General features: G+C 44.8%; 1 protein-coding gene across 1 annotated transcript in view; it reads right to left on the bottom strand.

Annotated features, from left to right (window-relative positions):
• Nucleotides 1-6,680: 6,680 nt before the first annotated feature.
• Nucleotides 6,681-14,413, bottom strand: part of LOC308157517 (receptor-type tyrosine-protein phosphatase U-like) — a gene marked incomplete at both ends in the record, with an annotated part of 138,676 nt that continues 130,943 nt past the window's right edge. Inside the window, 5 exon segments of the mRNA XM_080531078.1 lie at nt 6,681-6,743; nt 6,957-7,092; nt 7,736-7,887; nt 9,121-9,246; nt 11,221-11,535. Of these exon segments, the coding sequence (XP_080387204.1) occupies nt 6,681-6,743; nt 6,957-7,092; nt 7,736-7,887; nt 9,121-9,246; nt 11,221-11,535 (792 nt within the window).

Below are 14,413 nucleotides of genomic sequence, written 5' to 3' on the forward strand. Positions count from 1 at the left end.
CCGTAGGCGAGGCGAGCCCTCTCCGTAGGCGAGGCGAGCCCTCTCCGTAGACGAGGCGAGCCCTCTCCGTAGGCGAGGCGAGCCCTCTCCGTAGGCGAGGCGAACCCTCTCCGTAGGCGAGGCGAGCCCTCTCCGTAGGCGAGGCGAGCCCTCTCCGTAGGCGAGGCGAACCCTCTCCGTAGGCGAGGCGAGCCCTCTCCGTAGGCGAGGCGAGCCCTCTCCGTAGTCGAGGCGAACCCTCTCCGTAGGCGAGGCGAGCCCTCTCCGTAGGCGAGGCGAGCCCTCTCCGTGGGCGAGGCGAGCCCTCTCCGTAGTCGAGGCGAACCCTCCAGGATGCGCTCGCTGAGTGGGGGAATGATGACTGTCTCTCTGCCTGCCACTTTAACATATCCTATTCGGTCACTCTGTCCGAGGGACCCTGCCTCTTTTCTGATGTTCGCTTGCACCCTGTGGACCTTAGCCTCTGTTTCCCGATACTTATTCATCTTCTTCATGCCGTCCGTGGCAACGAAAAGATCCTTCAGTTCACTTAGAACATTCATTCCCAGGATACCTGGGAGGCCTCTCATCTCTTCCACATCTGGGCTTTCATCTTTAAGGACAAAGACACACTTCCTGCCAACGGTCTTCCCCATGCACTCTACCTCCGCCTCCAGGCATCCAAGGACGGGAATTTCGAGGCCATTGGCAGCGGCGAGCTGGACCCAGTTGGCTGAGGACAACGCCGACTTCCCAAAGTACTCTCTGAAGTAAGATTCCCGGATTGTGGTCACCTCTGAGCCTGTGTCCAACAGGCAGTCAGTCTTCACGCCTGCTATCTTCACTTCAACGACCAAGCAGTTTCCAAAGGCACTTACACTTGAGGCTTGAGAAGTGTTACAGGGCTGCCTTGCCAGGTGACTTCTAATTGCAGGGGTACCTGGACTCTGGCGCATCGCCCCTCCGGGGTCGTTTCCTGCAGGCCCAGATGGCCCATCCCTTCTGAGTGGAGGACGTGCTATGCCCATAGCTCCCCTGTTCAGAGGACAGTGTCTGCTGGTATGTCCTGGCTCATTGCACGTGTAGCAGATGAACTGCCCATCTTCGTTTTTCAAAGGGGGGCTTCTTGCCCTCTCGCCTTTCCCTTGTGTCATGCCAGTGCCACTGTGGCCCATCATCTGGAACAGTTCATCTTGACGGATGGCTAACTTTTGTATTGCTTCATACAACATCTCCATTGTCAACTGCGAAGCAGGTTCGTCGGTAGCCCTGGTAGCATTAATGGCACCTTTGGCACGGGAACTGCTTTGCACACTATCAGACCCCTGAACCTCTTCCTCCTCAGACCATGAGATGGCGTCTTGCATTAGCTCAGCAAAAGTAAGACTCTCCTTTTCCTTCAGTCTCCTCTTGATCTCTCTTCTTAAGATATCATCTCGAAGCCCAAGAGCAAGCTGTTCTTTCAGCATTCCGTCTGAATCAGGGACACGCTTGGCATCTCTACGACAAATTCGCATTAGCTTTTCTTGAATGTCATAGGCGTAAGAACGTATGGTCTCTCCTGCCAACTGCTTGCGGTCATAGAATTCTTTGAGCCGGGTGCCTAAAGGGACTTTGTCACCATAAGTCTTACGCAGTGCTTCAAATATGGTCTCTGCATCCTTAGCTTTGTCTGCCATATACTTGACTGTGAGTTTGGCTTCGTTTTGAAGATGCTGCTTGATGAACTCGGCTTGGTCCTCTATAGGGACCTTCATGATTTGAAGGGCAGATTTAATTGATGTGATCCATTCTTCAATATCTACATCACCTTGTTTACCACTGAAATCTGAAATCTTGCGGTCTCTGGGGATATACACAATAGATGCAGGGGGCTTTTCTTTCTGCTGATCTATGACTGCTTTAGCTAATGCCAGAGCTTCTCTTTGCTCGCTTCTAGCTTGTATCAGGGCCTCAGCTTGGTCATTGAACCTCTCCATCATCCTCTCAAATTGCTTCTTAAGTTCCTCTAATTCTGCCATGGCTTCCACTTAAAAATGGTTGCTTATTCTATCCTGTTCGTGACGCCAATTGTGACGGTCGGGATTATTACCGCCGCCTTGTAGGGGTTACAAAGTACTTAGTCTGGGGAGGACTGAGTGGGACAGGATCTAGGTCCCCCACACCCAATACCTATGGCCTCAATGTTCAGGTGAGTGAGCAAGTTGTTTCCTGTTTAGTAGCTTGGGTTAACGTCAACCTCTTAGACGGGGTAAAGTGGGCTTTAGTAGGTGGCCGTGAAAAGTGTGTGCAGTGTGTGCGAGGTAAGTGCCGAACTGACCTGACACCACCCCCTACTTTACCTAGGTCTAGCTAAACAGGTGAGGCGCCCCTACCCCCAGGTAAGTAAATGAAATGGGAAATTACAGCTGTTATTCCATTCAAATGTTTACTCAAAAATAAACACAGAGCTTATGGAAAATTATCCAAACACAAAACGGTTAACATTTGGGTCAATAAATTCAATATGGTAATGTATTAGCAGTCACACAGAGAGTCTAGCAGTCTCACAGAGAGTCTAGCAGTCTCACAGAGAGTCTAGCAGTCTCACAGAGAGTCTAGCAGTCTCACAGAGAGTCTAGCAGTCACACAGAGAGTCTAGCAGTCACACAGAGAGTCTAGCAGTCTCACAGAGAGTCTAGCAGTCTCACAGAGAGTACATTTAACAACATCAGTCTGAATGAGCAGTCCTTTTCTCCCAGTGTGGGTTTGTGCGCGTTCGAGCGTTAGTCCGTTCAGTTCACAGTTCTGTTCGTCCGCGCACGGTATGCGTGGTTGGCCAGTGCTAATGGCAAGGTGTAGTGCAGAGATTACCCATCCAGCAGAGATCGCACGTCAAGGGTGTCTGATGGCTGGCAGGGCAAACTCCGAGAAACCTCGCTGAACCCACGCCTCACTGGCGCACGCTTCTCCTCTGTACAGGACAATGAACACCAACCACGAGTAGCTCCTTTCTCTCGCAGTTCACACACGGGGTGGGGGAGGGGTGAGCTGGCGCACGCTTCACCTCTCGATACCGACGACGTTCAGGCCTGCTCTTCCCAAACAAAACACTCGCAAATCAACGTATCCCGTACTTTGTATGACCACTCGGCAATATCTTCTTATCAAAACTATATACTTGCAAAGAGCCCACACCGCTACCGCTCCGTCCACGTTGCTCGTTCCAACTCACTGCTCCTCTCTCAAGCACACCTGCGCGTTCACACCTGCGCGTTCATGTGAGCTCGTCTTAAAGGCGCAGCATATAATTGTACCCGCTACATATGTCTACCAAAACCATAGCAAAAACTTAGCCTAGCTTGTATATCATTGCTTAATGCCCCTTTAACTGGCAAATAATATGTCATTGGAGGGGGGGGGGGGGGGGGGTGACGACGACAAGAGACAACTTGTCAAATAAAGACATAAAGACATCCAAGTGGGGGTCCTTAACTACCAACTGGATGTCTCATAACCACCATGTTCATCTGCTTGACCCCCATTCAAGCACTCAAGAGCACCCATTGAATTTGGGACAAAGGAACCTCTGCGCAGCGACAATGACTGACATTGTGTTGACAATGATTGAGCATTCAGATCAGCCTCCAGAGAAAGAGAGAATGATCCCTGGAGATGTGTTTCTGTCCAGGAGTGAACACAATGGTGGATCCATCTCCAGGTTTGTTTAATCTGACACATACAGGTGCTGAGCGAGAGGCTTGTTGTGCCCAAGCCCTTTTCTATGAACACAATGGCAATTGTGTTTTACACCCATCATTCACAGTTATTCATAGCCTTCCAAATACTGTAACAACACTCACCTCCACTGTAGAACTCTGTTTGGGAGGACCAGTGGGCACACTGCATCATGTAGCCTTGTTCTGGACAGAATCCTTTGTTGATTGTTTTCACGGTATCAATTGTTCTGCTCATGGACGTTTGATGTGTGTGTATGGAGGGGGGGGGGTCTCGGGGGGTCTGGAGAATTGTTTTTTAAACTTAAAGCATATTTGCTGCAGTTCTACGCAATGTATCAAGACGCACACCATTTCTAGCAGGTCAGTTAGAGGACAGCAAAAACTATGCAATTGTCTAGCTTTTTTGTTTATCAGACATAAAAGGTAATAGTTATATATACAGGTATATTACAATAACATGGATAATAGATAGCACTAGAGAGTGAGAGAAGAGAGGTAAGTCAAATATCAATATGGTGGTACTTAGTTTAAGATTTCATTTGGAATGGCCTCTCTTCAATGTCTAGAATGTAATTGAGTATTAGCATTCAAATAATACATGCCTTTTGAAGCAATTCCATATGTTTTTAAATATTAACTATAAAGGATAGTAAATATGTCCTGAGAATGTCATCTGAAAGGTCCCGACAATATACCCACAACGATGTATGTCCGTAGAACGTCATGAGAACGTCCTCGGGGACATGAGTGGACATGAGTAGATAACTATTGTTATTAACTATTAATAATATATAACTAGTATTATTATAAGAACATTCCAATAAGTTTCCAGTTTGGTCCCTAATGATGTCCTGGAGATGTCCACAGACCTCAGGAGGTCAAGAGGAAGTGATTTTTCCTTGTTTCTTTCTGATATACATGACACATACTCTATATAATGATCACACTGCTGACAAGACCCGAATCTGACCTAACACAGCCCCAGTTTGGTACCTAATGACGTCTGAGAGATGTCAACAGACCATAGGAGGAGGTGAGAAGGTGTTTGCTGCTTTTTCCTTACATGAACAAAAGGCACCTGCTATATGATGGCCACGGCCAAGGACGTTGGTTATTTTGTCAAGGTATTTGAATCCTGTATAATTGCAGTGAACAAAATAATATTTATAGGATATATCAGGGAACTCTTTGGCAATTGTGAGGCTCCGAGCATTCACTTGTAGGCTGGGCCAGCTCTGATCCTTTAATTTGGCTTTTAAATGCAATCTGTTGGATACAACGTGAGGGGGACAAAAATGTCCCACCCATGCTTAATTAAATCTACACCCTTGGTTCTGCTTTCAATGCATTCTCCTCAGTTATAGAGAGAGAGAGACAGTGACATGGCCACAGATCGATGATCAGGTGTAAGCAGAGAGGTGAGAGGGGTCCGACATCAATGCTTGGCAGCCAGTCATAAAAACAGACTGAAGTGGATGTGATACTCTTAATAGAACATGCACAAATGAAACCAGGCAGAATGAGTGGGGTGGGCTTGGGATCAATGGATCATCAAGCCTCTGTAACAGAACCAGGCAGTCTGTTTGGTTGCATGATAAAAAGGCCATTATAGCTGGTAATTAAATGATAAGACTTAATGAAATCACTGGTCAACAGAATAGACTCTGGTACTTGTTTAAGCAGCAACTTCTCAATGGTTATGTGCCCTGAAGGAAGATTGTCTTGGCATAAACAGGTTTATGCTGACTGTTCAAAACTGATAGTCAAAGCCAATTTGAGTGGATTGTAGATAAAAAAAGACAAATTCATGTGATAAAGAACTAAATGTAATCACACACAGAATATATTATATCTATATTGCTTTTGCCAGCATAATCATGTTTTAGAAACTTAGAAATAACCATAATAATATGATATAAGCAACATCAGAATATTTTATTTCTTTTCATTTATACACTATTTAGAAAATAAAACATTGAATTGAACACATTGAATAAATACAAATTTAAAAAGCAACTTGTCTGGTGAATTGAACACCTTGTTCCCACAGCAACACATCTTTTGTTATTTTTACATAGCTCTCTCTGACAATGGGAGTCTCACGCAGTGACCCCTGAAGCAGACTGGGTCACAAACTGCAATGGAACACTTACGGCTAGCATGCAGATGCTTAAGTGGTCCCCATTAACAGACACAAAGAGAATGGATTGGCACAGTAAAGACAACAACATCTAGAAACATCTGGAAAATACCTATTTACACAAACAATAAATAAACTAATAAAGAAAGTCTCATTCCAAGACGGTTCTCCTGTACAGTATGTCAATAGTCTAGCTAGCCAACTCATTACTTTGTAAACTTCTCCCCCAATCAAGAAAGAGCCTCTCCTCACCAGTCATACCCAATAAAACGTCAATGTACAGAACAACATGGGGATGTTTACCAACCACCATTTACAGAGTATTACAAAACAACGCACAATATCACCCATTGGCTGGCATTTTTTTCTGCTGTGTTGTTGTTGTTGTTATTGATGTCAGACTACAGCTTCTTCTTCGTGTTTGTTGTTGTCATAAGTAAGGCAGGAAGTTACAGAGCTCTGTAAGTCAAAATCACTCTGAGTACATCACCAGTGGTCAGGTGACCAGGAAAACGTCCTTCCAAAATGAAGTGACCGATCCTATACCCATTTCCTGTCCATGGCCTTGGTTTGGAAGAGGTGCGTGGCACAAAAGAGTACAAGTTGGATAAGAATGCAGAGTAAAGTAAAATAACTCCAGTAGTACAGTATGTCACAAGGTTGAAAGTGAGTGAGTGGTTGAAGGTCGAAGGTCTTATGTCAATGTCCTCTATGGCAGATATAGTATTTCCTCCAGGCCTGGAAGGAATGGTAGAGAAGGATCCAGAGTGGTGTTGACCCAGGCCTGGGCCCAGGATGCCATCTCCTCCCCTGGGGGCTGAACAGTATCTCTGGGATCAGTGCTATCTCACCTCCAGGCAGTCGAGGTACTCCAGTGCCAGGTCGTAGCAGAACCGATACTGCTCCTGAAGAACAGGACAGGTGTTAACATCCTCTACAAGAGACTATACTAAAGACTTATGGCCCATATTCAATGATATGGCAAACTGACGGTTCACACAAAAATGTAATATAGTTATTGCCTCCAATACAGTCATCATTCTGAGTGAACCAGCAATGTGATTTGCCTTTATCTAATTGATTTAGGGCCAATGACACACTTATACTCCCACACTTACCATGGTCTCTACCATGTTGGGCTTTGAGTTGCGCAGTGTCTTGGCGGCGTAGAAGACATCCACCATGCTCTGGTGGCGGATCATCTCCAGCAGCATGGTGCAGGCGCAGAAGGTGCCACTACGACCGCCACCATTTCTGTGGAGAGGACAGAAGACACAAACCCAGGCGTGAGTCACTTCTAAATGCAAGGCAGAGGCTCAGGCAGGCTTTTTTTTTGTGGGGGGGCGGGGGGGGAGGAGGCCGTAAAGTGAAATGTCACATCCTGACTGAGCTCAGATCAAGAATGCTGCCAGAAAAAGGGCAACTGGCAGGCTTTAAAGACTGAGGAATGTTCTCATTAAATGCTGAAACGTGAAGAAAATCGAATAGGGGTTTTGAACATGTAGCGTGAACCCAGAGACCTTTCCTTGAGATATGGGAATCCAAGGAAATGTGTATGTACCTTTGTACTAATTATGAACATTGTTATATTAAATGAAGCAGCGAGAACTTAGGGTTTGACTTCTGACCCCACTTCATTCAACAGCCAGCATTGTAAAAACCAATGTCTTTGAACAATGTACCTTTGATGACTATAAATGACCAGGTGTGTTGGAAACCTCCAGACTAACATCTGGCGAGGTGTGACCTTGGACAGCATTGGCTCACACCTGCTTTCTGGATACTCACAGGCTGAGCCAATGAGAGCTGCTTGAACACTATCAAGTTATATTGAGAACAGCCAGTGTGCTTGCACCAGCAAAGAATAAAGCTGAGGGAATCAATAAACATTACTCACAGGCAGTGGACGATGGTTCGTCCCTCCCCACACTCCCTCTGCCAGTTGTGCACCTGGGCCAGTAGACTGAGGAAGGCCTTCTTGGAGTCGGGCACGTCACGGTACGGCGACCAGCGCAGGAACTGGAAATGCCGCACTACCAGCTGACCCTCCTGGAGCTAGAGGGAGGTAGGAGGAAGAGAGAGTGAGAGGGAGGGAGGGAGGGAGGGAGGGAGGGAGGGAGAAGGAAATAATTGTTTTAAGACTCAGGGGTCAGACTATATCCCTGGGCAAGAACACAACAAGCTGCACACGCTCAACACCTTTCAAACATGGGTACGGCATCCTAGTCTTGACACTTCCAACCCATAGGGGTACTAATAGAAATCCTCTGCTGATTTAGTAGAAACCCTCCCCGTGGGGCCCTCCTGACAATCACTTTCACTTTTTCTATGATACAAAGCTTCCTTTTTTGGAGATGGAATACCTTTTGGGTAACGTGAGTATAATCCTCCCGCCCTAGGCAGCTCTGATTGGTGGGATCCTGTAGAGAGGCAGTGTGGGATAGTTTCTGATTGTGACAGTGACATGGTGTGTACTGTGCCTCCTGAGGTCTGACAGGGTCGACAGTGGGGTTGACGTAGAGGGCGAGGGGGAGAACAGGACTAGAGTTGCTACCTGACAAGGGCAATTCTTTTGCTACAGGGCTCCAGAGGAGACAGGCTAGCGTGTGTGGTGATAGGGGAGACTGAGGTCAAATGGAGGTGTTACAAAGGGTCTGTCTAATCTATAAGGGTAGTCGAGGCTAGTCAAAAACACTCAGACGACTATCAATCTACGACAAAAAAAGCACACTTACACAGCTATACAGCACACTCTCTCTCTCTCTCTCTCACTCACACACACACACACACACACACACACACACACACACACACACACACACGCAAGCCTGTCATACGATTTCTACCTCCACCAGCCTCCACTGACATACACACACACAATGACAACACAGCAAGGGACTGTCAAAAAGCATTAAAAGGCTGACAATTTCATCATTACTATTAATTTAATGCTAAAACTAATGCATGTCTGAATTTTGCCCATTTTCCCTGTTACAGTTTTACCCATTGTATACACACAAGATATGGAAATATCAGTGTCAATGCAATATTTATATTATATATTCACAGTATTGTATTACAATAAGGCAACAGTCTTTATACTGTATGTACCATAAAATTACAACCTGCTTTGGGACAAAAAAAAACTGATGAAAAGATAAGTTAGGCAATTAGCTCTCTCCGCTAAAAAAGCCTGAAAAGAAAATAAGTTACAATAGCTTTATAAAGAAATTACAGACCAACAGTGACCTTAACAAACGCAGAGTTGCAACGTTGACCTACCCGAGTGATGTTCTGAACCCGGAACAGCCGAATGATGACATCGTCATCAGCCGACCTGGACAGGAGTTCCACAGTCATTGGTCCAAACTGCTGCAGGCCCGGTTCTGGCCAGTACTGGAGACAAGGCTGAAAGGAGGGGGGAGGATGGGAGAGGAAAAGGAGGTGACGAGGGGGATAGCAAGTCATTAGCACACTACTGTAGCTTGAGGGAAGCCAAATCATTATGTCAACGACCAGGATGGCAAAACCCAATAACAAGACACCTGAGTATTAACAGGAGAGACATTAGCCTAAATGACAATGATTATCTACAAACAGCATTGACAATTAAATTAGCAGAAACACCACTCAATGCTCCGTCATATAAGCCAGCCACAGTTCCCTCTTTTGAATAATTCATAACATAATTAACATTCCCACATTATAAATGAATGCTGCTGGGACTCTGGCCTGAGCCTGAGAGATAAACGGAGGTGTTAGTTAGGGTTTGGTGCCCTCAGACCGAAGGTATTTAGTCAATACCACACTTTACTGCTTCATAACCTCTTGTCGGCCAATGGAAATGAGAGAGACACACAGGAGTGGTGTTTACATGCTAACCGTGTTACCAATGACAGTGAGGGGAGATGGGACCCCAGGAGGAGGAGGCGATAATGTATTGCTACAATGATGGAAGGGTATTAACAGGGTGACACAGGGTAGGGGGGAGATAACAATTTATACACAGAGACAGGCAATGTTAATCTACTGGCTGGCAGAGAGAGCGAGAGCGAGAGAGAGAGAGAGAGAGAGAGAGAGAGAGAGAGAGAGAGAGAGAGAGAGAGAGAGAGAGAGAGAGAGAGGAGCTATGGAGGGAGGTAAAGGGAGAGAGAGAAAAAAGAGAGTGAGTGAGAGAGAGAGAGAGAGAGAGAGAGACTTTGTCTTTTAACACTAGTAGTCCCAAATGGATGCCCACTAGCGTGATGTGATAATAAAATAACTCTGCCATTGTGAAGCCCATGCCCTCCTCCTTCCCTGACCTCTCCTAAATGTCTGTTTTTAACATAAGAACATTGTTACAATTTCAAAACCACACATAGAAAACATTTGGAAGCATTTTGACTACCATAGCTTTTTTTGATAGCCAAGTCGAGTCCTGAACGACTGTTTCCAAAAGGCTCAATGGAGCTTTTAGTTAGGAACGGCTTCCCCATTTAAACCACAACGGGTCGCACACATATACAGAAAGATAAGCAAGCATTCATGCACAACAGTGTGTGCATTTGTTGTGCATGACAGGGTAGTGAGACTGTGGGTTAATCCTAACCCTAACCCAAGTCCATCATCATCAGCATTGCACAGCGCATTATGACAGCAGCAAATGTCCTTTAAGCTTCATTGACAGCTAAGTTTCCAGTCAAGACCAACCCTAGTCACAATTATGGACTTGAAAAGCCCTTTATGAGCCCTTTATGGGCTTATGCACATATATTATATAATGACCATCTTAGCCTGGCCACAAACATCAGCATGCCCTCCTCCTCTGGGTAGGCGATACCCCCAAAATAAACCCGACAGTGGACAACTTAAAAGACTAGACTTAAATAAGAAATAAAGGTTGCAGAAACATAAAAAGTGGGAGCAAATGGAGAGAGAGAGAGAGAGAGAGAGAGAGAGAGAGAGAGAGAGAGAGAGAGAGACGGATAGAGGGGGGGTTGTAGCTGACAGCCATGGAGCGGCACCACACTGTGACAGGATAAAGATAGGGAAGCGACAGAACAAACCCACACATGAGCAAACACAGGAGACGCAAAAATGACAAAGATGTATTAAAATGTTGACAACCCGGTTAAAAATGAATCCTCATTTTAATTACTCAACATTGCATTTTTGCAGTGCAGCAGCCTTGTTAGTGTCAGTCAGACAGTCAGACAGTCAGTCAGTCAGTCAGTCAGTCAGTCAGTCAGTCAGTCAGTCAGTCAGTCAGTCAGTCAGTCAGCCTTTCACTCATTCACTCATTCACTCTCTCACAGTTGACACTCAGACTCTTTCACCAACTCCCTCTCTCCTTCCCTCCCTCCTCCTCTCTCCTTCCCGTCTTGTCCTGCCCCCTTCTCTTACCCATGCAGAGTTGGACTGGTTCAGCTGGTTGAGCATGACCACAGAGGTGCAGCCGTAGTCATACACTAGCCTCCAGAAGTCTGCCGTGGTGCCAGGCAGCGGGTGCGGCGTGACCACGAAGGCGGCAGGCCGGTGGAAGCTGTCGGTAAGGGCGGCGTTGATGTAGTTGTTGCCCTCGCCCTCGGTGGTGACGAGGAAGGCCAAGGCGCGGTCAGGCGGGAGAACGTCCATGCTCCGGTTCTTCTCTCGGTTCCTGGGGAGCAGGGAGATGCTGCACTCCTCCACATCCAGGTGTGGGGTGACCGAGTTCAGGGTCTGAGGCAGAGGGATGGAGGAGAGAGAGAGAGAGAGAGGAAATAGAGACAAACGGAGAGAGAGAGAGAGAGACAGAGACAGAGAGTGTGTGTGGGAGAGAGAGGGAGTGAATGAGAGATTGTGATAAGAACAGACAGACGAAGACAGAGAGAGAGAGAGAGAGATGTGGTGAAAGAAAGATGGACAAGGGCAATGAACATTTACTCGGCCCAAATTGTCCAACTTTCAATATTTGACAACTGCAAATATTTCACAGTGTAATCATCTCGCTGAAACTTATAAATGCTTTTTCAGCATCACTCAAAGCCTTGAAGGGGCTTAATGGATAAAAACACATTTAGAGCTATTGCATACATTATGAATGAGCACATTATGGGGCCTTGGAAAATGAAATTGGAGGGTAAATTAAACTGATTATTTAACTGGATGTATATTGTGCACAACTCCCTTTTGGTTTTGACAGTATGAATGGAGCATTCTGGTTATCAGTATATCGCATCAGGATTTCATCTGGGTGTGTTGAAATTGTAATCTGCAAATATTTTAGATATTTCAATGAATTATAAACATCATGGCGTGCATCGAATCGCTTAGTTTGAAAGAAAGAACTGTAATTATTCTTGTTAAAGGTCCCTTATAATGTGGGTCATTAAAATGGGAGAAGAGGAATGCATCCAGTCAGATGAAGCAAGATCATTTCATTTAGAAATAGCACTTAGTGTACAATCTAATAATGTACTGCATGAGAGCATGGACTATAACTTATGTTCTTAAGAATACTGTACTGTGATATTTGGCATGGAAGTGGCAGGAGATTTAAGTTTGCATCACCACCCATGTTCAGTATGTGTGGTATACAATAACCTTAGTGGTAGCGCCCATTCATTTGCTGTAAGATAACCCACTACAGTATAACAGGTTTTCTTTCTCTATCGCTTAAACTGTTTGTATGAAACCAGAGTTTACATGCCCAACACAATAACATCTTGCTCAATGTTTTGTCAACAGTTAGTGATTTCCCATTGTTCACCAAAGTGAAAATGTTAAGTACCGGTACCTTTTTGCAAAACAGTAAACACAACTCTCTACCGAAGACACAGAAACTATTGTGAATTGAGTAAACGCTGACAAACAAAACTGAAGTATTTCCTTACAGCATAGCTATTTCATTCATTATAGTGACTCTCTATTCCAGGGGTCGGCAATAGGCGGCCCGTGGGCCATTGCTGGCCCGTCACCAATAATATTTGGCCCAGCAGATTATTTTGAGAATCCACTTTTTTTTTAATTTTTTTACAATATCGGACCGACAGTCCAACACCGCGCCTATAATGACCGAATAGAGAATCTACCTCCACCTGAATAATGCGTATTGTACTTGTATCCATATTGAGAGTGAATGACACAGGGACAGACAATCAGGCAGCGGGGTGCACCGAAGCGCACTGACGCTGAACCCCTCATAGTGAATCATAAGTAGGTGGACAAGGCGTGGTGCTGAAATAGCCAACATGCGGTGTGTGGTTTGAAAAAAATAACATCAGCTCATTAAATCATTCAAACGTAATGTTTACGTATGTGACTGCAACACACATATGAACAGTAACAAAGCAAATTCTGTTTAATTTTCTGAATTTTATTTTTTATTTTTTTGCATCAATCGATTCCTCTCGTGCGTCTTTATCACATTCATTGACGAAAAGGACGACTTGTATAGAAAGGGAACATCGTGAGCACGGAAGATGTGAGTCTCACAACGGCTCTGCATTGATGAAACCAGGTAGGATGAACGTATAGTTCGCTGTCCATTCCTCTTTAAATGCCCTGTTTCCACCGTCAACTTTCCTCTTTAGACCTTTGGAGAGTAACATGATGTTTCTCTTGCTAGCAGGTTAACTGTTTAGCTAACTTCACCCGGCACGCAAACAACCAATCCAATAATAAATAATGTGACCTTGTCTGGGAGGAGGGGGGAATAATTCAGAATAAAACGATGTTAAATAATTATTAGAATAAGTTAGGCTGCGATACATCGTCAGTCCACATATTTATTATTCAAAACTATGGAAAAGGGTGAAACTACGTTTCAACGTTGTTGAGAATCACAACACAAACTTGCTAGTCAAGCCTAATACTGCAACGTAATGGATTGGACTGCTACCTAGTTAACTAGAACACTACTTTACATTGTTAGCAGGCTCACAAAACAAGCTGTGTTAGTTGACTAGCGATGTGTACATTTTTCGAAAGAAGCATTAGAAAGAAGCATTAGAACGTGTCACATTTTTTAGCAATCAATTACTTAAATTAGCCTTTGATTATGTTCTGGCCCGCCATCTAGTGGCTCCCAAAAAAATTGGCCCGAGGCCAAACCTAATTGCCGACCCCTGCTCTATTCCATGTACAATAGCATTGCTCAACAGTTCAACTGACAGTCAGTAATGCCATTTATGTTGTTTTACACTTTTCTAGTGTCGCAGTGTTCAATACTGAAGTCACAGAGTCACAATTCTTCATACAGTCAGCGTAGCAGAAGTCCATGTGGACCAAACTGTGACTCTTACTCTGTGATTGTTACATCGCTTTCACACAAAATGCATTCAATGACCACATTCTCCAAAATCCATAACACATTCAAACTCCTCCACCTGCAAAACACATTTTAACACTGCGACTTAGAGACCGTAAAAAAATGTAACTGTAAAAACTATCCTCTTCTTTCTGAATAGTTTAGATGAATTTGATTTACAGATCATGTGAAAAAGATAGGGCACACCATGAAAACCTTTGTCTTTTTCAACATATTTAAACATAAGGACATCTTCATTTCAACAATATTGAAAGTTGGAGGTAATATAACTAAACAAATACAACTGAA

The sequence above is a fragment of the Nansenia antarctica genome (assembly GCF_963989245.1).
Source record: "Nansenia antarctica genome assembly, chromosome: 5".
In the NCBI taxonomy this organism is placed as follows: Eukaryota; Metazoa; Chordata; class Actinopteri; order Argentiniformes; family Microstomatidae; genus Nansenia; species Nansenia antarctica.